Here is a 25,446-nt window from a genome sequence, read left to right on the forward strand (position 1 = left end):
GCAAACTTTCTCAATCTTGATGGAGACAGCAGATTTCTTTTTGGTTGACAGTCACAGCTCATCACACAGAAGCCACACAATACAGTCCCCAACCTCTTATCTGACTCAGTCTGTCAAAAACCCATCCATTTTGCTATCTTAGCTGTCAAAGATCTTCTATGACATTGAATCTTTTTACTTCTTATTTTTCAATAAATGCAGGCTCTCCATTTTCAATTTTTAAGTGCTTTAGATACTTTTGATCAATTAATTTTTTCTCTACCTCCTACATAGGCATATTCTCTGGAAATAAATCCAGATGATGCCTATCCAAACAGGCCAGTTTCTGCAAAGTCACTTGATGTATCAACCACCATGTGCTTCAATAACCAAGGAAACAAGTACATCCATTTGTCTATTAACTTAGTCGGAAAATTTACAATGATATTTCTTTAATTTTCCTGACTACTATAGTTGATAGTGTGTCAGAAGACATCGTTTCATCCTTATTTTCATACCTAATTGCTACTTTTCTTAAACATAGTCTTCAAATCGTCTGATCTTCTATTTCCAATTACTTTATTTACTGCATAACTAACCATAGGAGGCTTCTCATAAACTTATCTGTCCAGGCCCTTTAGAGAACATACTGAGGAACAGGAGTTCTAATTAGATCCGGTTTCAAAAGCTTTCAAATTAAAAAAAAGTAACAGAATTGTCCTTGTTACCTGCAGCACCAGATGAAGGTTGCTATCATGCTGTTATCAACCTGAAGAACCTCTCACTTTGGCCTTCAAAGAGTCTGCCTGTGTCCATTATGAGAAAGCATGCAGTGTCATTCTACATCACCGAGGCTAAAATTTTCAAGTAACAACTGACAAGTCACTTTCAATTATCAATACATATGGGGAAGTTCCCACAGACTCTCAAGCAGCCACAAACACTATTCCTGCTTGCAGGACTGCAAAGAAAATGCAGCAGTGGATACATGCCTCCTTTCTCTTGAAGTTAACATCCTTATAATATGGCAAGGTGTGAACAGATTCCCATCATACAAAGCCTCTGTTCCTGTTGTCATGCAGCAGAGGAATCTAGGAAGGGTTTGTCCTTCAAGACAGCAGTCTTTGTTAGTTACTGCTCTACTACTGTCTGATTTTTACCTTTTCCAGAATCTTCTGCAGTTTTAAAATTCTGTTAGTGACACAGGAACATTTCCTTCATCAGAAAGCGTACAATGTCCACAACAAAGGGCTTTCAACCTATGGATCCTACATGCTGTTGCATTAAACATTAAAAATAATTAGCATAATGATTGCTATAGCTCTTCCTAACTGCATATTCTTTCCATACTCCCCCAAAATGAATAATTAAAACACCAGCCTGGCTTTACCTTAAAAATTCAAAGCATTTTTCTTCTATTTTAGCAGAAAGAAAGATGAGCTTCCTTGTCTCACTCAACTGCAGCTCATTACAAAGGCCTTTGTGACTATAAAAAAAACCTTGATTTCACCATGCCTTTCTAACACACGAGCTATCACATCAGCAGCGGACATGAGTGCAAAACGGGTGTCTTGAATAGTTCACATTTCTTCTGCAATACTCAGAGCTGCTTCCTCTGAAATATATCAGAAAGTATTTCAGAGCTCCTTGAACAAAATCTTCCAGCTTGGCTTGATTAATTAGTGTAGTCAGAAACATCTTACAAGACTAGTATTATATCTTAATTAATTGCCGAATGCTTCTTTTGCCTTGGGAAATTTGATTAATGGTCTTCAAACAAAACATCTGGTCATACACAGAAGCAATCACTCACTCCTCTAATGGTATACAGATCATGAAGTCACTAGGATTGCTGCAGATAATGTACATACAGCACAGTCTGCTGCTGCTGTCTCTGTTGTTCCCATACACAATATCCATTTCATGTTCAGCCAAATGTTTTTCTGGGCTTCATGTACAGGCACTCAATCCCTTTCTTGGTTTCATATGTAAATTAGTGCAAGTCCCAACTTGCACTGGACAAAACATTTATACATCTGATTTTGTACAGACTGCCTTTTCACAGCCTGTACAAACTACTCCCTCAAACAATCACAAGAAACAAATAAAACCAGATTCTTCAAGCTTGACTGACCCTAGCCTTTTCTCAATGATCTTCTGTCTCTACCATCCCAATTTCTTTTTCTTCAGCTGGCAATGCCAGCTCTGTTACTTTTGTATAGAGAGAAAATACTGAGTTGTCAGAGTAAGCTGGTAAAAATCACTCTGCACTATTATAAGGAGTCCTAGCACTTCTGCACAGGATGATTTGGATGACCATGTATGCCCACACAGAGCTCTACCACCCAACCATCTGTTAGTGTATGCACCTGCCTGCTCACGCAGGTGCACCTGTGAGTCAGCCCATTTTACAGTTTCAACTAAAAAAGAGTCATTTCTATTCTATTCATGTCCAAGGTAAGTAGTAGGTTACTCAGCTCAGCATGAAAAGCACAGAAAATTCCTCTGCAATATTCCATAGGATCTGACAGAATAGCACTGAGGTTGTGCATTGTAAGTGTCCAAAAAAGGCTAGTACAGCTTAAAATGTGAAATTCTTGCTCAAGACAGCTTCCAGGACACTGTCAGTCTCTCAAAAGCAGTTTCTATCACTGAATTGCAGCTCTAATTCCTGTCATTTTTAAGCACTTCAGGAAGGCCTCTTACGTGCTCAGTCTTTTTACCAAGGAACTATACTACTAGAAATATAAGAATATAAAACTATGAAATTTTATTATTTGAACTCTTGAATCTGTGGCAAAGTGTCTTAAATTAGGAATCCAGTTTTTATAAATATTTTAAAATATTTTTTATTTAATTTTTAAAATACGATTTAAGAGTCAAGTCTTGCATGTTAACTTTCAAATTAAAAACCAAGGTGATTTATGTCCTCAGAGATTTTAACAAATATCTCTGTCACTAGAACTTGCTCCTAATATCTCCAGATGCCTGTGAAAAAATAAAAGGATTTTCAAACTCAGAGAAAGATGAATTAAAACTAAAATCAAATTTCTTCCCCTATATGGGCTATTGCATATTGTTCACAAACTATTGTCTGTAAAACATTTTTAGATCCCTGGCTATAAACGGACAGACACATGGTGCACTTATGTGCAGTCTATTGTAGTTATTAAATACCATGTGAGATTCTGAGAAAATAACATGTTCAGATACTAACTACCTTTAACCACATTGTTATGCATTCACTTTTTGAAGGAATAGGTTATATTTGCATATATCACAGTGAAAAGAGTAGAAACCAAAGATCAGTACTCCACTTAACATCATCAGTATACTCCTATCTTTTCCATACCAGACACTGAAAAGAAGTATCACTCACTTAATGGGTGGTTACGTATGCCCCCCTGGTACAAGTATTTAATGATTTATAGTGATGCATTTCTAAAACACTTTTTCAGACAGATTTGTGGGAGCTATTCTGGGTACAGGAAAGCACCTTCATCTTCTGAGGCTGCATATTGAAAAAGTAGTCAACAAATGATAAAGTCATACTTTGGAATCAAGACAAAATGGAGAGTAAAAGGTACTGCCTAAGGTAATGGCTATTAAGCTATTTAGAGTGCTTTCAACTGACAGTATACATTTTTTATCCTCCTGACCTGAAGAAGCCAAATGACAAAATACCCATTTGAGGTAGTCAGTGATCAATCATGTCTGAAGCACTCAGGACAGAACATTTCAGTGTTTATTTTTGCCCATATCAGTTTGAAGGACATCTGAGAGGTAAAAGTTCATCAAGGTTTATCCCATGATGGATATTCTACTCTAATTTGTTCTATGGCATTCCCTGAATAATCAAAGAAAAGAGAAAATATATTGGAGATTTGTGGTAAAACTTTAAGAAAGAGGAGAAGAAAGTGGCTGTTCTTCCTGGCTCAACAACAGAACATGCTTTTAGTAATCTAAATCCATATGTGGAATCACTTTCATACAGCAGGCTGGTCCAAGTGGTAGCCAAAAGAGCCCACAGGGCAGCCCAGCTTGGCTCACCAACTCTGTCTCAAAGGAGGGAAGGTAGCAGATGAGGCTGAACAGAAGAACACATAGTGGCAGTCCATGAACAAGCACTCAGACCCAGAACGTCATGGTGCAGCCCATGCCTAGAGCCCAGAACAAGGTCCAGTTCCACAACTAGAAAAGATAAGCTATGCTGGCAGGTAGCGTAAAGATTGCTGCGATAATCAACTATGCAGCAAAGCCAAAACAAAGCTGTAATAAAGAAAAGCAATTAGGCATTCAGCCCTGAGAAAGCAAAAGCAATCTTTTCTCTATTATTCAGCTGTTTCAGGGCTGTGTCTGCTGTCCAATTCTTACACCGTATGTCCTTGTTCCCCAATAATACATTAACAAGAAAAAAAAAAACAGGTTGATACAAAAAATTATTGCATTCCTATAAATCTGAAAAACATCCCTGCCAAAGCCCATTACTGTTTAGTTACTGTATCACTGATTCCATACTGTGCTGTTAACTACATTTCAATCCATGTGATCTAAAAATCTTGGGCAAGATTCGATATCCCTCACTTCAGCCAATAATGAATTAATATTATAAATATTGTTATATATGAAACCAAACAATTAAATTCCATTCTGCCTTTGTCTTCAGTGACATTAAGGTTAATACCTGGGTGGACTTCTATGTTATTTCACTATAAATGCTATTAGTAAAACAATAAATGTATATAATGTAAAATTGGAGCTACCGAATGACTTTTGAATCTCCTGCTGCTATTTCTTATTGTCAAAACATCATATAATACAGCCTTCACTGAACAGAAACAGAATAACTGAAATTGCCAAGACTGTGTTTAGCAAAGGGTGAGCAGTAAATTATTCTGCTTATTTATTGTTCCGAATAAGCATTCCAGAAACATCTTCTATTCTATTAATTAATAATTTCAAAACTCAATGCAGAAACCTGTAAAGAGACAGCCTTTTAGAATTTGATTTTCATGTGCAGAATGCAAAATTAAATTGCAAAAATGCACATTTGTTTGCTAAGATATAAACAAGTAGCCTTGCTACTTGTCACTTCTGTTGTGCAGATTCCTCGGCTATTCCTGCTCTGTCCTGGCTGCCAGCTCTTTACAGGAGCCAGACTAAAAATAATCTAAACACTAACACGTAGTTGATGGCCTAATGCATCAAATTCTGTCTATCTTATGTTACACTTCTCCACAACATGGCTGCAATATATGTGCAAAAACTGGCAAATTAACTAACATTGTTGTAGCTACAATAGCCTGAGGATACAAGCCAGGCAAGATTTATTGGGAGACATAATATCTTTTATTAGATCAAGTGATGCAGCTGGAAAAAAACAAGCAAGTTTTCAAACACACAAAACTTACTTCTAAGTTAATTAGTGTGCATATATATATATATGCTCACAGGCCAAGCAGATGGAGTTAAAAAAACACAGAACACAGACCTATGTCCAAATTTAGTCTTTTTTGTTCCAATTTTACTGCAAAATTCACATCTTTCAGAAATCTCTGAGATTGCAGTGCCACATCAGATGTATTATAATCAGTTTCGTGAGAACCGATTCTTTAGCCCCCATAGGCAGCACTGAGAATTAAAAGCCACAATCTGTCCAGCTCCCTCTGTTTGCCAGTTGTAATTAAATAGACCTTCACAATTTATATTTTCTCCACAATATTTTGCATATAATTCAGGTTCTTTTAAGATTAATTTATCAAAACATGTTTGCCTTCTATTTATAGTAAGACACAGCTTCCGTTTGTTTAATTTAGTACCCAGGAGTTCATGCTGAAGACTGATGTTTGAGATTACAACAAACTATTTGTTTGAAAATTGTAAACTGGCAGACATTCCTGACATTAAGACAGATGCACCAGACGTACATTCTGCTCACTATTTTCTGACAGTATAAAAAGTATGTTAACTTATAAATAAAAGATTTAAACATGCTTGCAATTGCAAAATTTATGACTGCTCCTGAAAGTGTGTGTGGTCCAGTGGAACTCAACTTCCTGAACCAATCTTTTACAAACACACAATAAACTTCCTTCAGGCAAGAAAAATGTTTTTTTATTTATGAGTATACATTTAATATAACAAGTAGCTATGAAAGAGAAGAAAAAGGAAATCAGAACATGTGAAGCATCAGGACATTCCAAAATAGGTAGGCATAAATTTCAAAAAGAGGCTTTTAACATTCCATTGAAAAATTATTCTGTATTGGATTCTATTCAGAAAAAGAAAATTTGCTTCTTTTGAGTAAAAAAATATACTTTTACAATGTAAGTATATTGACATAATGATACAGTTCGTAGTTATCAACACTCTTTCCCATACCATTTCTAGCTGCATCTTTCTCATGAACATGTTCTGTGAATACAAAAGTAAGTGAAAGATGGAAACCTTGGCAGGTTTGCACAAGTTCCTTAACTTGGGTGTCAAGATACTAAAGAACTGGAGAAAGCTGCAGGAGAGGAGCACTGCAGACATCAAAGCAGTCTGACTAAACTGCATCACCTAAAAAGGTCAAACTCAAGCCAAAAGGAAAAAAAAAACTGTAAACAGCACCAGATCCAGCAATAATTACCAGTTATTTCAACAGCATAAACAGGAATGAAGTTGGAGAGGAATAGATTTCAACTTAATGGGACACTAGTCCTGAAAAAGTAGAGGTGGAATAGAATCCATGTAAATAAATCCAAATTTAGTCACCTTTCCTGTAGACTTCTGGGGACTACTTTACCATTTTAGGAATGTTTCCTAACTCTAGACAGTTTCTTACTTAAAAATACAATTCCATGCAAGGATTGTTTACCCTAAGGATCTAAATTAAGCACAGACTATCTGCACAGTGTTCTATATTAAACCAGTTGGTGAAGTTTTTTCCACATGCATGTGAACTGTTCAAACCAGAGATTAATCACTATGCACATACATTTATGATACAAAACCATATTTTCTGAATAACTAATCACTAATTAACGCTTGTAATCTGCAATGCTATGCTTAAAACAGTAGAATACCATCCTCATTTCAAGCCTGACTGTAACCCCGACTACGAGGTTGCAGAAATTCCCCCCACCCCAGTGCTACTCTAAGTAAATCCCATCTGATACTGTCACAAGAAGCATTAAAGCAGCCAGCCATCACCCATATGTCACAACCTGGAAAAAAGGGTAGTTTACAGCTATTCTACAGTATCAAGGATACTGCTGTAGAGAAAATAAGTATATCACACTAATCAGGTAGTTGTAGAAACTGTGTTTCTCATTGAGCATAAATTGGCAATTGCTACCTGAAAGAATCACCCTAGGTGTTTTGGAGTAAATTAAAAATCTTCTCTAAGAATTAGTCTGTGCAAGAATCCTGCTGGGCAAACTGATTTTTCCATGTGCATTTTCCATCTCGCCTACATTCAGTTAGATTGTAGGGGATTTGAAATTTCTCATGGGATGACGTTCATTGAAAAAAGGTAATTAGGATAGCACAGCTTGTGAAGCTTTTGAGCAGTAAGAATACAGGCAACTGTTCTGTTTGTATCACTAGCACTGTAAAACCTTTGCATGGCTTTTAAAGTTTATTAGCCCAGTTGTAGACAGAAACTCTAGGTAATTAGGTAGGTAAAAAAGACTCTCAAGGGTACAATTGCATTCCTGATAACTACTTTGGAAACTAGTCCCATAATAGCACTCAGTGGTCTGTGGCATCTTTCATCCAAAGTGTATTTCACCCATCACGTTTACGACTGAAATGCAGTAACTGTGAAAAACATAACAAAAGCTTACTAATGCCAAGCAAACAGATAAAGTTTAGAGGGAGAAAGGAAAATGTCTTTCAACTCATTTCAGTCAATGGCAACTTCAAGAAAAAAGAAATTCTGAAGAGTTTGCTTTTACCGGACCATCCAGCTGGAGCCACCCTCTATGTTAAAAAGCTTATAGCTGGATCTGTAATTACCACTAACTAGTCAACTAGTTTTATCCTAGAGCTCTCTCTTTCGATATCATATCATCCCCTAATAGGTGCCGTATCAGCTCAAGACAGTTTACAGGTGTGCATATCCCCATTTAAAATAACTGGGGTTATCCACATTCTTATATAGCCTGGATTTGAGTCCAGGTTTGTACCTTAACTCACAGCCCACTTTGGCAGCTATGCTTAGTGCACTGCTGACTTTATTGTTTGCTCAGGAGACCGCAACACAAGCTCAAGTTTCTATGCAGTGAATGGTTTTTAAGAGGCAGTTCTTTTAGTTTCTGCCCCTACATGCTATCACAAACTGTTCCTGTTTCCATTTCAAGGTCAAACAGGTTAATCTGTGGATAGTTTCAGTCTTTTGACTGTACACTGGAGCAGAACAAACAAGAAACAAAGAAATGCATTATCAGTAGCAGATGAGAGGCCATGGACACTAGTGGTCCAGTGTCTGTTACCTCCTGCTGAGACAAGTACCTGCCCATCCTAAACTGAAACAGTTGCTGGAGGTCAGGACCATTGTTGAGCCAAGGCTTAGATATCACAATCAGGCCACACATGCAGCATAAACAATCACCAACAACTTGATGTACCTTGGCTGCATATATGAGCATTTGCTGTAATCCTGTTTAACTGCTGACAATCACTGGATCATATTCCTATTTTCTCATACTTGGCAGAATTAGCTGCATGCATTACAATATACAGAGGGCACAGGTTTGACCATCTGGCCATAGATGTCAAACTGAGCCATTTTCCAGTGGCAGCATCTGACTTCTCTACAAAAAGGAGTGTGTTTGCAGCTTTGGGCCTGTTATCTGGTGGGGCTACAGATGCGTTATCTAGGCTGCCAGATCTTCTTGCATTGCCTTCTTTTAATTAATATTTAACTGTCTAGTGTTTCCTTTGTTCGTAAGTCTATGTAAGAGCCTATTTATTTGGTAAAGGTATAATAAGGTGCTAAAGCTTATCCTATGTGTTTCTTCATATGTGCTATATCACATTCATCCACCTGATAACTGAGCCGAAACTATTATATCGAGATGGTTTTGGAAGTGCCTAGCACTAGAAAGAAGAGCTCCTTAGCTTCCAACAGGTGTGTAAAACAACAATTCCTGTACCAACGTCACTTTCTAGTTGGTCCAAGTTGTCTCCTGTCTGTATAATAGGTATAGATATTTCAAACACATGGAGAAAAAGAAAACTGGAGTCAAACATGATTCAGTCATTTTGAAAGGGAAAGCTATTTGTAAAACTGTCATTACATGAAAGAAAAAAAAAAAAAAAAGAAAGAAGAAAGAAAAAGAATAACTAGCTAGTAAGAAAAGCCAGCTAAAGATGACAGCTCCTGTTCCCTGCATGAAACATACACAAGCAGGAAATATGTGGTCCTGCATGGAGGCAGGAAAAGGCAGTCTGAGATCCTAATCTATAATTAACAACTCATGGCACATCCTCAGCTTTGTAACAACTTTGGCCCTTAGGAGCTAAGAATAATACATGTAACAAATGGTAGTATACAAGGATTATCATTCAAGACAGATTACAAAACTGTCTATACATACACTATGTATACACCATATACATATACTATACACATACTATATATATGTCTATACTTTCTAATACCTGGCATATGTCAAACATGGACAAAATTATGGTGTTTCTTTAAGAGGGAGTTCCAAAAACATGAAGCCCAAAATTTAAGATTGAAGCTTCTTTCTCTAAATTCTCTGCAGAAACATGCAATAGGATTTTTCATAGCTCCTATGCCATTTCATTTGGTGTGACATTAGTAAAGGACAGATGGACTTGAGAGTTCAGAGGACCAGGAACTAGCTTGTAACAAAGACCAGGAAGAAAGTCACAAAAAAGAAGCTAGGGACCAAGTCTGATTTGTTACTTATACCATAGCAGGCAGTAACATCTTTTTAAATCACCTTTCAAGCAGACATACATAGATAATTTTGTCAAAGGATCAAAGAACATATCTAACACCCATTCATGTATTAACACTAACACAGCCCACAGGAAGACACACAAATTCTCTGCCTCACTCTACCACAGCAGCACAGCACATGAGACTGACTGCAGTGATTGCTCACCCCAGACTGTTCTTAAAATTAAGCCAGCTGTGTTCATGGGCCCAGCACAATGACACTTCTGCAGAGACTGTACAATCTTTCTGCGAGAGGTAGAAGTGCACAGGGCAGACAGCGAGTTTGTGGTAAAGCATTTGGATGCGATACTCACATATCATGCGCAGAAATGGAAATGTCTTCCTATTATACCAGCAGGCCTAAAAGATACAGTAGTGTGCTAGCTCCCAAGTGTCGGGAATAAATATGGCCCATTGGAGAACTACACTGATTCAAGCACAGAAAAGATATCCCTTATGTACAGATGCTGCTTGCCCTCTGTTGCAGAGAACCACAGCAGGAATTTTATGTTTGAACATATGGACGAGTTAGTCATGCCCTATCTACTCAGAGAAACAAACAGAGCCAGGCTGGATAGCTTGCACGGCAGAACAGCTTTTTTTTTTTTTTTTCCTCCACAACCCAGTAAAATGCCATGATGGTGGCACTGAATTTCTATTTTAATCAGTTAATAGAAACAGTTTCTGATTGTCTGGCCAACTGAGGGCTAGAGAGATGGAAAATTTTACCACGTATTATGTGTTACTGAATGGATTCAGTCCTTTTCAGCTTTCCTCTTAAGACAAGCATTCTGCTTTTTTCCTAAGAGAAGACTCCATTGGTTGCATATTTTTATAACAAGATGAATTGTCTTGAGCAGAAGCATGCATTTCAAACTACACAAATTCAGTGTGCACTGAGCTCTGACAGGTCAAAAGGAACAGATCAAATCCACTTGATACAATATTGCAGAATGTATACCCTGTGCACAGAAATATGTGACCTTTTTCCTGGATGGAGATAATTAATTTTGGTCATATAACAAAGCTTGAGGAATAGATTCAGTATAACAATGATAGCACTGCTAAACAACAGGCTGACTTCTAAAGAAAAATTAAAGAAATGGTTATCTATTATTCATGACAGCTTAACATGTTTATGTCCTTTTCAATCAGTGTAGCGCGTGTGCTTTATTATTCATCATGGACTGGCCCTATGACCACCTCCTCTAGTACACTGACTTTCAAATGTGATAGCTCTAACCTTAGAGAGAATACAGGCCACAAAATCCATTTTTTTGCATATGTGTCATGCTTAGAGTTGACTCTCCGTTGGTTTCGAAGATACTATTTCTAATCTGGAGACTTTTGTGAATGTCTTATTTTTTATTCATTTTCAGAGATTGGGTGCAGCATAATATGAAGCCTACAATAAATGAAAATATGAAAGTGTCTCGACATGATGGGGCTTTGAAAAATGTCAATTTCAAAAGTTTTACAGATGACTGCTTTGCAGGTCCACCTGATACACCTTCTCCTGACCTGGAGCTTGTCTGTCAGGAGATTCCTCTGAGCTTATGCTCAGATTAATGTGCATTAAAAAAAACATGCTCTCCTATTATGTACTTATTCTGTATTATTAGCTCAGATCCCCCTGCTTTACACCATAGTTTCTAAGAGTTTATTTTGCTTAGACTCTCTGCCATGCATCAGGGATAATTTTGAGATCATAAATAGGTTGGCAGAAATAAAAATTAGAAATTTAAAAGGTTGATGAAATTTATTTTTCATACCATATTGGAAAGAGACAGAAATCTATACTGTGGATCTCCATTTAAAGTCAGGGTATGACTCTTTGGCTCAATGTCTGAATGCAGTTCTTAATTTTTAATTCATCCAGAGAAGTATGCTTGAACACTGTAAAAATTTAACCAACATTTCCAGAAGTAGAAATCTCAAGACTCTCGTGTTGAAATCTGAGAACACAGCAGGCCTCATTAATCTTACCTTGAGACCAGGATTCAGCTGATACCAAGCAAATATAAATAGCAAGAAAGATAATCACGGATATTTTCTTTTTAATCATATTCTGATCTTTATTTTTATTTATAAGAAAAAAAACTTATTTTTAAGCACAACTCTTGAGTCTGGGCTTGGCCCCTCTTCCTTTATAGGGCTCTTTTTTACTGGTAAAGTGAAAAAAACAGCACAACAAATCTCAACCAACTTCATCAAGTTCTGCATGGCCCCTTCAGGGCCTTTTCTGTCCTAGTTCCCCCAGTTCATAGACAATTTCCTATCCTTTAGGTTTTGGGTAGATCTAATTAGACATTTGCTAGCACAACTCCATTCTATTCAGCTCAAGTTTCTGGTACTGTAGCTATCACTCTAATCTGTGAACATGTCATCAGCGATCACTTGGAAATTTAATGTAGTGTCATAATTTTAGTTTTAAACAATATAACTGAAGAGTCCTGAATTCACTGCTGTAGTCTCAGAGAACATCACCCTGTTACAAACTCTCTTCGTATTTGCCAGTGAACTACAAAAGTATGCATTATTCATCATCAGTAAACATATATTTTTCCACTAGTTAGTGACATTTAGTCATCTCAAAGGGGAAGTTACTAAGCTGTAACAGCTTTCCCAGGCACATACAGATCCCTTCTCTCTTATTTGCAACATGTAGGTACACAGGTTATGAATCCATCTCTTCAGTGCAACAATAAATGAAACAACATTGAAATATGATGAAGTGTTATAAGGTCAGTGTCTACTACTCCCAACAAAATAAAGTAAAACATATCATCGTAGGCATTTAAAATTTAAAAAATATCTTTTCAGGCTTCCACACTAGTAAGCTTTAATATGATATTTTATACACAGAAGTCATGCATCACACCTAAAATATCTGCTTCAAAAATAAATATTACCAAAAAATCACAGTTGGCATTGTCAACTGAACTGAGCTGGGCAATTGTAATAATAATTTCCTGCAAATGCTCTAAATTCAAAAAAATGTCATTTTGGCTACTGTACTCCCACGAATAGGTTTAATGAACATGAACATTCAAGCAAAACAAATTTTAGTGAGAATATTCATAAGCAGATTTCACACTGTAAAACAAGCCAAAAGCAGCAAAAATTTTAATATTAGTTTATATTGAATTGTACAATTAGAAGTTGGTTTAGTTTCAGGGTTATACAAATTTAGGCTTCAAAGTATAGGGAATTGTCTTTGATCAGCAGAACATGTAAGTCTGAGTTTTACAGCAAACAAACAAACAGACCATTCAAAATAGCTACATGTGGTTGATTTTTATGTCAGACCATTTCGTGATCTGTCCCAGAAGAAGTTCTGTGGATTATTTAAATTGAAGTGGACTTATAAGAAAGATGGGGATAGATTTTTTAATAGGGCCTGTAGTGATAAGACAAGGGGTGATGGTTTTACTCTAAAAGAGGGTATATTCAGACTAGATATGAGGAAGAAATTTTGCACAATGAGGGTGGTGAAACACTGGCACAGGTTGCCTCATCCCTGGAAACACTCAAGGCCAGGTGAGACGCGGCTCTGAGGAACCTTGAGCTAGCTGGAAATGTCCGTGCTCATTGCAGGGGGGTTGGACTAGATGACCTTTAAAGATCCCTTCCAACCCAAACAATTTTATAATTCTATGATTCAACTAGCTCCAGCTGTAAATCAGTACAAATAAAATGGGGATTAATTTTGCCTTTGTGATTTCATTCCAGTCCTTATGAGATGACTAATTTTTCCTGCAGTTACTGGACATCCCAAGCTCCTGCTGATTCCAGGAAGTGCTGCCTTTCACCACGTTGGAAGGCACAGACCCCTGATGCTTGTATGCTTGTCACTGCAGCAGCAGGTTGCTAAAGCAATCTGGCCAGGTGCTTACTAGCACCTGACTTTCTATTAGCTTTCCATTCGTGTGTGTCTCTAAAATTTTGGACCATCTGAACCGTGCTTTCGTGTGTATGTTTTATTTCAGTCAGAGAGTTTGGAATTGGTGTGTTTCGGTGAAGTTTGCCTTATAATTCCAAGGACATGAGAGCCGCCTAGTGGAAGCCTCTGTCAGAATCCCAACATTCAGCGAAGTCTCCTTTTTATCACAGTGTGTTACATCCCCTACTGGTATCACTCCCGACACTGTTCTTAGAGCTGAACACCACACAAAGACTTCAATCGGATTTCATACATTTGTCTTTTTTACAGAAGTGCGAATCGGTGTCTAAGATATAAAACTGAAAGCAGTTTTTAAAAAATAAGGCAGAATTGGAATAAAGTTGTTGATTTTCCACTACGACAAAAATCTTTTCTAACCTCAGAGATCTCAGCATTAGACAACCTCATCAGGTAGTGGCTTGTACTAACAAGGAATTTAATCTGTAGACCCAAGTCTGAACAAAATTAGAAAATACACAAGAATACAACGATACACTATACATTATTTATATAAAAGATCATCATTATTCATCAGTGCCAAAACCTACCAAATTAGGCAACCATAAACTAAACAAAATTGCAATCACAAACAAATCCCATTATATCAGATAGTTATCTATTTTCATCTTCTTTTGCCTATAATACATTTGATTAATGATCATGAGATGCAAAACCACAATGCATACATGCACTGATGTATCACTGATGCGTGAGGCTGAGTAATAGTTATTCTAATGCATGTGTATATACATCAGTCATGCAGAAAGCTGTAAATCAGACTATGACTGATATTTTCTTTTCATCTATGTATTATTGCTTTACACATAGAAGTTAACTAAAGATGAAAAACATAATCAACCCTGTTTTAAGCCAGTCTGGACTTCAGGAGTAAAATCTGATGTATATGTACACGTGTATTACTTAGAACTAAGCTACAAAAGTGAGGGCTTCCCACCATCTCAGGGTTGTAATAGTGCAGGACACAGCATTAAGAGAGCATCCGTTGCTCAGTAAAGCCAAGGAAGAAGGGTGATGGAGCTTGGGAGTCAGGGATGTTTCCAAAGCTCAGAAAGAAAAATGGCCGGCTGGGTTTACAGAGCACACTGGGAGTCTATTAGAGTCACAGGTATGGACAGACACAGCAATGAAACAATGTGGTTTCTTTGTTAAGGCTCTGGTGGGACAACAAATGTATCTCATGATTCCTGTAAAGAGCTAAGGCGTGCCTACAAGAAGCCACAGTGGGACTGGAGGCAAGTCAAAGAACTGCGGAAGACCTGGAACAGGAAGCTACAGTGCTGATGTGGTAGTAAGCTCAAGGTTTCCATGACTGAGGTCCTATCTCATGATAGACAAGATTTCTGCATCATGAGTGTGATGGAGAAACGAGTTTCTGTGATCAAGTACACTTTTTAGTTTACATCCACTTAGTTTGCACCCATTCTCCTTGACTGTAACAGGGTTTGCAGGTACAACAGAGTGCTGCAAATTACTGCAAAGAGCCTGACACATTGTGGCACTGCTCTGGCTTTACCAACTGAAATGCCGGAAGGAAACTGACTTTAAAAAGCCTAACAAAACACAGCATGCAGTGGTATAAGAGTGAAATAATATCTCAAAGAAATGTCATTTTTCCCCCAAATCTAGTATCCACTCTGAATTTATTTCAACGTCACTTTTAAAACACAGAAAACTCCTCTAGCATTTGAAATCAAAACTGCAAACACAGATGAGGAGCTGAAAATGCCTATTTTTTATTTGGAAACCTCAAACAGCTGTCAGAACAGAGACACCAAATGGTAAAAACATACGATAAGTGCAGCAAAGCAGCGGCATTGACAAAGAATGAATACCGTCTTACCCATAGAGACAAGGACAAGAACAGTGAAAAAGCATGTACATTTACACCAACATACTTGCTTCGTTTTAGAGGTTTGTCTGTAAAATAAAGGTAGTAGTAGGAAACCTATTCCTGGAGCAGTTCCCAAGAGAAAAAGTCTTCCTTGAGACAAGAACAATCTTTCTACTCTGTTAGTGTATAACAACCTGTGCACTGAGACCAATGTCTTCCCAATGCATGCCAAGCAAACCTGCTATAAATCACTATCATAAATATATATATATATTTATTCATTACATATACAGCTAATATGTACCTGAGAAAAAACACATGTATATATCTAGGCAGAACAGAATTGGAAAACACATAACAACTAAAGAAAAAAAACCCAAAACCAAACAAAGCTCAATTCTTAACCAGAATCTATACCATGCCCTCCCAGAATACTGCATCTGACATGAGCATCATTGTCATTCACCATGAGGTTACGGTTTAATAAGCATGGAAATGTTTCATTAAAAGAAATCCCTGGAAGCTTCTGGTCTTTCAGCTGCTGGTAATTCTGAGAAATGATGGAGCAATACTACAAAATCCAGTTTCTTATACAACATGCTTAAGCTTATACAGGATGTTTAGCAGTTCAAGATATTTTGCTTTGTAGAAAATTTATCCATGTTTTAAGATGAAGGAAAGAAATTACAAAATTACATATCTATATCCTAACTTTTAAGTATACTTTCTTGATAACAATTTTTGTAATATTTTGCTTAGGATATTTTAAATGCTTAGGGGTCTGGATTCAAACAGAAATAAGGTTACTCTGAAACTGATAAATGCTAGCTTTCATAGAGTGAAGTCTGAACAACTGTGTGATTATCAAAAATTCAGACACAACCTGTAACACCCTTTCTAAGGAAAAACTTTCAGTAAGGAGTTCTGCTATGACTAATGCTCTGACATAATCGAATAAAATTATCCAAAGAGGCTACTGCCTGATTTTAGAGGGAAACTCAGACTACAGACTGCAATGAAAAAGAATATTAAAAGTCATAAAGTTAAGATGCTACTTCATATTACTTTAAAACAGGACCTGCAGACATAACTTGGGTCAAGCATGTTCCAAACTCCAGGCAAATCATGATATTTGTTCTATACATATGCATGATTTCTCCCTCCACTAAATGAAGAAATTAACCTATTGAATCCCATAATCTTCATCTCCTGATCATTGCCTTAGATTATTGTGATATACATACGAAACTCAGAGAACAGCTCTGAAGGATTCCACGTTCCACTAGGAGGTTAGAAAAGAGATTATTTTTCTGTGTTCTTCCCCAGTGTCAAAGCTGATTATTTTGTAGAAAAGAAGATAGTGTACTCTTAGGATAAAGTAATATTAAAAGAAAAAATACTTACCTGTGCACCTCTATGAAATCTGCCTGTAAAGCACGCATAACTTTACCTCGCAACAATCAAGCAGAAGGAGGTAAAAATCTGCCTGCTGTGACACATTTTCATGAATTATGTCACAAGTCACACGCTTACAGTCAGAAAGAAAAGGAAATCTGTGTAAATGTGAGGAAAAATACTGTAAGAAGAAACTGTGAAGAGGTGGAGAATTCCAAGAAACAGATATCCAGTTTGGCTGGATACAAAGGGAGCTTTCTAACATCCTAACACGTGGTTTCCTAGTGAATACAACGTTAGCATAGCCACATATATTTCCAGACAAGGCATTCAGTCATGGAAATTATGAAAAAGAATAAATAAAAATTGCCTTAAATGCAATAGAGTCATGTAAGTTAATTACAATTAATTTTTTAAGTCATCCTAAGTCGAATTATTATTCTGAAAGAAGAGATCTAACAAAGACTCTGTTAAACTGACACAGAACTGTGTTAAGGATGTTGATTTTAGCTAGAGATTTACTGGCAAGACACCAGGGGAAGGAATTTTATTTTTTTTTTTTTAAATCTGTGGTTTTCAGTCCTACTGTAAATAGGCTGAATACTGGAAGTGAAAACAATTGCTTTAGATTGTTTTACAGTAATAGGTGTGGTTGTTGAAATAGCTACAGACATTATGCATCAGATCATCCTATGAAAGCATGACCAGTGCTCCACTGACTTTGAATCCATGCTGACTTACACCAAGTATACACTGCACTGTGTTAGTCACATGGGAAGGCAGATGGGAGGAGAAAGGAGAGAAAATAAATTATTTTTATTTGTATTTAATAAAATTTGGCCTAAAGGCTTTATGTGACTCAGTACTGAACATCTGGGACTGATCATAGGATCACAAACTGGAAAGCAGTCATCTGGCTTCTAGAAATAAACACATTCAGTTCCTTTCCCACAACTTTACTGTTTTAATGACAAACTGCAACACCCATTTTAAGTCTTTAATACTTGCAGCCACAGTATTTTTAACTTTTTAGTAATTTTTAGTATTACTTTTACACATTGTGGCATCAGTCAACTGTTAAATTTCATTTAATCCTGGACTGGAATTGGTGTTTGGAATTGCCCTCCCTATTCACACACAAATAATTCACTACTTTTTTGCCTCAAAATTTTATGAAACAATGGCAGTCGTGCAACTCCGATTGTTATTAGTTCCATTCCTCACAAGCGTCCTGGGAGCGGCGCAATATACGATGCAAGATGCAGCACTGATGAACTACATTGACCGTCGTTTCCTATCTTTAGAGGTATGTGCGATCTGTATCATTCTGTAATACTGCCTAACTGCAAAGAGGTTTGAAAAATGTATGAATGTTCTTCTCTGTGTGTAGACACAGAACAATTTGCATGCTAAGCAATATCAGGAGGATAAATTTCCAGCTTTTTCAAATATATAAGTAAAATTCTAACTAAATCTTTAACTATAATGATTCCTAATCACGACATCATTATTTATTGCAGGATATAATTTCAGAACATTATATTTTTATTCTGTTATTACCTGTGGTTTTTTATGACATCAGTGAATTTAGCTAAATATGCAAATGTTCATAGTACTGTCACAGTCCATTCTAGGGAACAGTATAACCATATTGTCACCAGTAGATCTGCTGCCAAGTATTAACAAGGAGATAGAAATTTATCAGTTATTTTTATTTTGTACAGATGAACCTACCTGGAAGAGTAGTTTAAGACACATTTGTGTAAACTAGCAGTGTCTCCGCACTTTAACTAGGAGTTGAAATAAGACCCATATGGCTGGGAAACTGAAATAAATATTTGCTTTCAATTAATTATATAAAAATAACAGTACCTACTTCTTTTTCTGCAGTAAAAAAACATCAGTACTGCAAAATACCTTTTCAGTATTGGCATGCTGTAATCACAGATAGTTTATCTTAAAACATTAACATGTCCTTCGCTCCTGACTTGCATTGGTAGACTTTTACAGCAGCTTTAACTTGTCTGATCTTGCATTCCCTTTTTGTACAAAGCTCTCACTGGTCTTAACTTCACAACACACAAAAAAATGAAGGATTAGCCTGGTATTCTGTTCCCATTGTGTAGACTGAGATTTAAATTTTATTATCCACCGTAGGAATAACTTCACATGGTAATTTCCATTCATTTGGCACACATTAAAAATGACACAATTCCACCTGTGGCATGTGGTGCAAGGGGCACCAAACAAAGAACAGGAAAAAGGGTGAGGCAGATATTGAAGTGAACATCTGTAAACATTTAAAATCAAGTTTTTTGTAGAAAGTAATTGAACAGCTTCCTGGGGACTTATGATCAATATAAATGGCTGGGGGGGGATGGGGGACAACACCCACACAAAAACCACACCTCGCAAAACAAACCACCACCACCAAGTTTGCAAAGAACACAGGTATACTGCACTTATAATCCAGTAAACTCAGACATTCCCTGGTCAAACACCACCTTAAAACAAAGCACCTGAAATCTGTGCATAAAGTACCAAATCAGAACACTCAGTCTGGCACTATGATTTTGTGTTTGGGCTTAAATATTGGCTTAATTTCCTCAGCATCCCAAAGTGGCAGTTGGGCTTCTATTTTCAGGCCACCTGTTATATTTATAGAAGCAGTATTTTTGTCTAGAAATGTCAATGTTAGTGCCAGTCAAATATGTCCTCTTCACATAGATTTACAGCAACAGACCATCAGTCTGAAATAGATGGGGGGCTGGGGGAATGGAAAGGAGAGAATAGCATGGTTTTTAAAGTAATCATTAATGAGGTTGTAATCTATACAGAATATACGTGTATATCCATGTATTTTCTTCCTGTGTTCTAACTCAAGAAGAGGCTGGAAAAATGCAACCAAGACATACTGGATTACGTGGAAGAATTCCGAGACTTTTCAAAGATGGTACTGTCACGCCTGGCAGGACTGAACAATTATAAGACTGAGGTTAAAAGTGAACTAGAGAATTTGCTAGCAAGAATTGAACGAGCACAAAGGGACATTGACTATTTTGGATCTGTCACAGATTCTAATACATGTATAGAAGTACATGAAGACCTGGTGAAACAGCAGCTATTTGAAGAAGCAGAAGAAAAAAAGAAACTTAAACTCATGCTTAATGCAAGTAAGAACAGTTTACTTTTCAGAACTTTGATGTGAACGAGCCAGTCCCCCAGCCAATGCATGCTGATGTAGGGATAACAGATTTTCACAAGTTATGTGAATACCACAGACAATTGCATGGTGTTTTGGCTGTGCAAATAGACTTTTAAAAAAAAAACCTACAAAAAAGGTATGAGAAAGGGAAGGAAGAAAGTACAATTCAAACATTTATTTTGCAGATGTTCTACTGGATATCATATTGATTCCTTGGAAGATGCTTTTTATTATAAAGTAATGTAAAAAGCCTCTGAAGGTATACTCTTGCAAAGCCCCAGAAAAAATGCCAGTGTATTTCTGAGTATTGCAGCTATACCAAGGAATTAATGGTGGTCTTTGCTTTTTGGAGTGGGCAGGGGTCAAAACCTCATCCCTAAAGTGAACTCAGGAGTCAATAAAAAGACAAAATTCACTTCTACAGTTTCCATCTGGTTTACTGTACTCCTCTGTTTGTCCTTCTTCTCCTCTACATGTACTTTATCAAGAGAGCACACTGGCTAGCTGCAAGCAAAGCTCAGCTCTGATTTGAAAATTACGTGTTACGGCACCTATTATGAAGAATATAGTCACAATCTGTACTTTTTAAAAACAAATTAAGTTTTATAAGATTCTTTACCTTAAGAAAGTTGAGTTTTAGATGCAAATTACAAATTGTAGACATACTTTAAATAGTCTGTTGCATTTTCACTCAAAAGTAGTAAGAAATGAAAAATACACAAAAAAGAAATATAAAATGCCATTTTTTAAAAAGCCAGGTGAAAGATCTTTAGCATTATCAATAATAGCATTCTACTAACTTCAACAAAATTAGACTGATTTAATTTTACAGTTTGTTCCTTGAAATTTTCCAGCGAAAGAATATTAAGGCAGATGGTAACAGAAGTAATCACCTATACTGCTTCTAAGCTCTAATCCTACACCACAATTGAGTCCTCTGAATATCAAGATTTATTTTTTCCATATATGGACTTTTTAAACATTAGGAATTTTTTGAAAGGCAGAAAAATTTGGGGATTTTTAAACTGACTGTGTTAAGAACACTTTGAAAATTATATCTTTCTGAGAGTTTCAGAAGGGAAAAAATTACTTTCCATTTTCCCTTGTTGGAAATTACTACTTTTAATTTTATTTCAGCAGTTCTTAGCAACTTTACTTTTGTCAGTACTAGTCAGACGCTTCTCCCATTGAAGTCAATGGCAAAACTAGTCCCTGTGTAGATTCTACAACACTTAGAAAATGTAGCAAGAACCCCTCTAGCAAATAGCAGCTCTGATTCTATGCTACCGTACATTAAATGGAAGTCATGATTATTTTTTCTGAGTCACTCCAAAACTCCTGCAAGCAATGTTTTAAGTCTGACTTTATTAGTGGTTTTGGTTCAAGTTCACACAGGCTTGAAAATAAAAATCAAGTAGAATCACTGTTTTTACATGCAGTAGTTGATACCTCACCCTGCTTTGGGTGGGAAACGGGAAATTACCTTCTGCACATTTTGGGGTACGATAAGAAACAGTGGGCTTTGAAGGTATCATTGTGGAAAATGTGGAAAAAATTCAGTAAACCTTTTGCCCTCTGTGAATGTGTCAGTTTATCAGCCTTCCTCCAAGCTGTTTTGATAGGCAAGGAGAGTTAAAAATCCTCTCTCTCGAGACACGATTCATAGATTTCAGATAGTGGCCAGGTTATTTCTCCTGTAGAGGAAGATGTTGCTAAATCTGGCTAGGTATTTTGATTCAAGTTTTAAGCTTTTAGAATCTATCTAATCAATAAATGTCAGTTTGGGGAAAGCTATTGTGGCTTGCTCAGGGAAGGTGTATCCAGAGTGGAGACTTCCAGTAAAAAAATCCATGCCATAGTAGCAGTATCCAAATGCTTTGGTTAGAGTGAAATGGCTGCACTTCACTAAGGGCAAGTCTTTAAACTTCAAATAGTGTCCCTTGTAATTTACGAGTGCATTCGGTAAACAAGCTTGTTAATATGCTTTGCAGGAGAGTTTTTCCTGGAAAGGATGGTCCTTGATAAAGATCTTAGAGTCTAAATGTTTGAGTCTTCACAAGCTTGGTGCTTTTTGGTCTTTAACATCTGTGCAAAGTGCATACAAATTGTAATGAAGCCAAAACTATGACTCGCTCTCTGCTGATGCCAATTTATTCCCTATAGTGAGGTAAACAACTATGTCATTCCACCAGCCATGCTTCTAGCAGAAGAATTGATAACACAAAGATCATACCAGTTTGCTTAAAGACCACCTTAATGTATGGGCATTCCCAATTTTGTAATCTATATATTGTTTCTAGTTCCTCTGTGCTGCAGGTGTTGGGAGGGGGAATGGGAAGGTAACCCAGTGTTGCAGCTTTCTGTTACAATTATCTATTTTTACTTGTCTTTATACTATAAATGAAAAAAAAAGAGGCTAACAGAGAATTCCTGACACAAAAGTACTATACACATGGTGTATCAGGAAAATGGATTTTAATTTGTACCCATCCAATAAGAAATAAATTTGATTATTTTACGGTGTTGATCTAAAACAGAAGTCATTTCTCTGAAGTAAAAGTTACAGCCCTGTAAAAGAACAGACAAGAATAATCAGAGAATCTATAACTGCCCTTGGTCTGCTCTTGGGTATGCAAACAGAATTCCTTTTGGATCACACTGGTCTAATAGAGCAGAAAACAACACACTATGTGTAGCTGAAGATACGCAGTTTCCTTAGCAGGAGATGCTGAATATATTGTATAAAATTAGCTTCAACACTACTTACCATAGCCACTCTGCTGGCACTTTTGCTGATATATTGACCCTGGCCTTACAGTTGGATTGAAAGGAAACTAAGTAATTCAAAGAAAGGAAACTAGAAAATTCACAGATATTCTAATTTTTTTTTTCTTTTGGGTGTTTTCTTGCAGGTTGTGACCACATGCTTGCAGGCATTAAGTCCCTAAAGGTAGTTAAGAAGACTGGAGATAAGCATGGCTCTTGGATGAAAGATCCTGGCAAAAAGCATACAAAGATTTATTTATTAAATGGGTCTGCAAATAATGTTATTTTGGAATTTGCACATATCATGGCATTCATGGAAAGCAATCATACACTAAAAGCTCGTAGAGTCATCTTGCCATTTCCCTGGGAAGGAACTGGCCACATCATGTATCAGGGTTTCCTCTTCTTTCACAGATACAATTCCCTAAACAAGATAATTAAATTCAATATCCAGAAAAGAAATATAACTGACCAAATGCTATTGCCAGGGGCTGGAAGGATTCCTGCCTATCAACTTTCTCCATCTACAAAAATAGATCTTGCCATTGATGAGCAAGGACTCTGGGCAATCCATGCAGAACCAGAGACTGGAGGAAACATTGTAATTACTAAAATCAACCACATAACCATGGCAGTAGAGTACACTTGGGAAACATCATGCAACAGCAAGGATGCTGAAGCAGCTTTCATGGCATGCAACATACTCTATGTGGTCTACAACTCTCCTAGTGGAGGCACCTCTCGCATACAATGTGTTTATGACGTTTTGGATGCTGTAAATACTCATGAAATCCCAGTATTGCATTTTCCAAAACGTCAGGGTAGCCATTCCACTATACATTACAATCCTAAAGAAAAGCAACTCTTTGCTTGGAGTGATGGATCCCAGATCATTTACAAGCTTCACACAAAGCAAAAAGTCTAGAATCTTCAGCAACTTTTCAAATACGCTTAAAAGCTAGCAGTCCCATGTCAACATGGTCATTGAAGTGTACTACAATTACACAATTTCCATATGTTACAACTTTCATCCATTTTACATAAATTTAGGCTTACATACCTCAGTGATCTTAGACTAATGTCCAATTAAGAATATGCAAAGACTCCATTAATGTGAATTACATGATGCCTAAATGCCACACATGTACAACTCACACACACACCCCAATTAAAGACTAAGGTTAATTAAAAAAAAATAATAATCCATCTCTGACATGTTCTCTTCCTATCAAAACTACGTGTTCTGCTTCAGTGCCATGGAAATCAAATCAGAAGTCCTTCCTGTCCAATACACATTATCTGACAACCCTCACTACTCTGAAGCTCACCATAGGAAGCCTTCTTGTGAGCACTATAAAATCACATGCTTCCAGGAAATTACCTATTAAGTTTTAATAGGAGAGACTTATTATAGCACTTCCACTTCTCATAGCAGAATCTTTCTCATCCTGTCCTCTGACTCCAGCAAAATACCTGTACAGAAAAGGTGGCCCTGATGAGCACAATAGTGCAAGTGAGGGCATTGCAGTGGTCAGCCCTGGTTTTGTGCGTAACAGCTATACTCCAGGTAAATACAAACACATTTCTGTGTCAAAAATAATACTAAAAAAAAAACCAAACCTAGACTTACTTATGAATACAGGTACTGGCTGTAGTTTTGGGATTTTAGTGACAGCTGCGTTTCTGTTTAATAACAAAAAGAAAAAAAAAACCACACATAAAATGGTGCTTAAAAATGATCCACAGCTGTTTCTACAGAAAGCCTATTTTGTTCTTTACACTGAAAGAGCTGTTGTTCTGTTTAAAAATAGCTTCAACAGAACAGCCAGACATCAGGGAATGATTTTGAAAGGGAGTTCCAGAAAACAAGTAAGAGCGTATGGACTGCTGAGTTGCAACAGTTCTACTCTGCTTTTAGCAAAAGAAACTGTACCATTCTAAGCAGCCTTTATGACTATAGCATTACCCATGTGCTACAGAAGCTATAGGAAGCACAGTTAAAGACATCCTCAGGCTGAAAGTAAGGTGGGCTGGCACTGATTTCCTGTGTGACTGTGGGTAAAGGCTGATTCAACTATTTTGCCTTTTATTCCTTATCTGTAAAATTGCAAACACGGAAATACAAAACGGTTTTAGCCACCTTTGGAATGCTTTGAGATCTTTTATTGCAAAAGGATGTGTAATTTTCTTAACAAATAAAGGCTTTCAGTGTAAATACAGATTGAGTTTGCTCTTTAGAAAAGGCATTCTTGGAATATGCTATGCGTCACAATATCACAAAACAGAGAAAGCTTATATTATGAGTGTATATAGAGATTTCAATGAGCAATCCTCAAAAGTTCAGGCAG

The 25,446-nt window shown here is 36.9% G+C and overlaps 1 protein-coding gene across 1 annotated transcript; it reads left to right on the plus strand.

Moving 5' to 3' along the window:
• The first annotated feature begins 18,307 nt into the window (after positions 1-18,307).
• Positions 18,308-24,023, plus strand: OLFML1 (olfactomedin like 1). The gene is made up of 3 exons (XM_009937153.2): positions 18,308-18,433; positions 20,012-20,300; positions 23,245-24,023. Exons 1-3 carry the CDS (start codon positions 18,308-18,310, stop codon positions 24,021-24,023), a joined length of 1,194 nt encoding a protein of 397 aa, XP_009935455.2.
• The last annotated feature ends 1,423 nt before the right edge of the window (positions 24,024-25,446 follow it).

Source organism: Opisthocomus hoazin, chromosome 7 (assembly GCF_030867145.1).
Source record: "Opisthocomus hoazin isolate bOpiHoa1 chromosome 7, bOpiHoa1.hap1, whole genome shotgun sequence".
NCBI lineage: Eukaryota > Metazoa > Chordata > Aves > Opisthocomiformes > Opisthocomidae > Opisthocomus > Opisthocomus hoazin.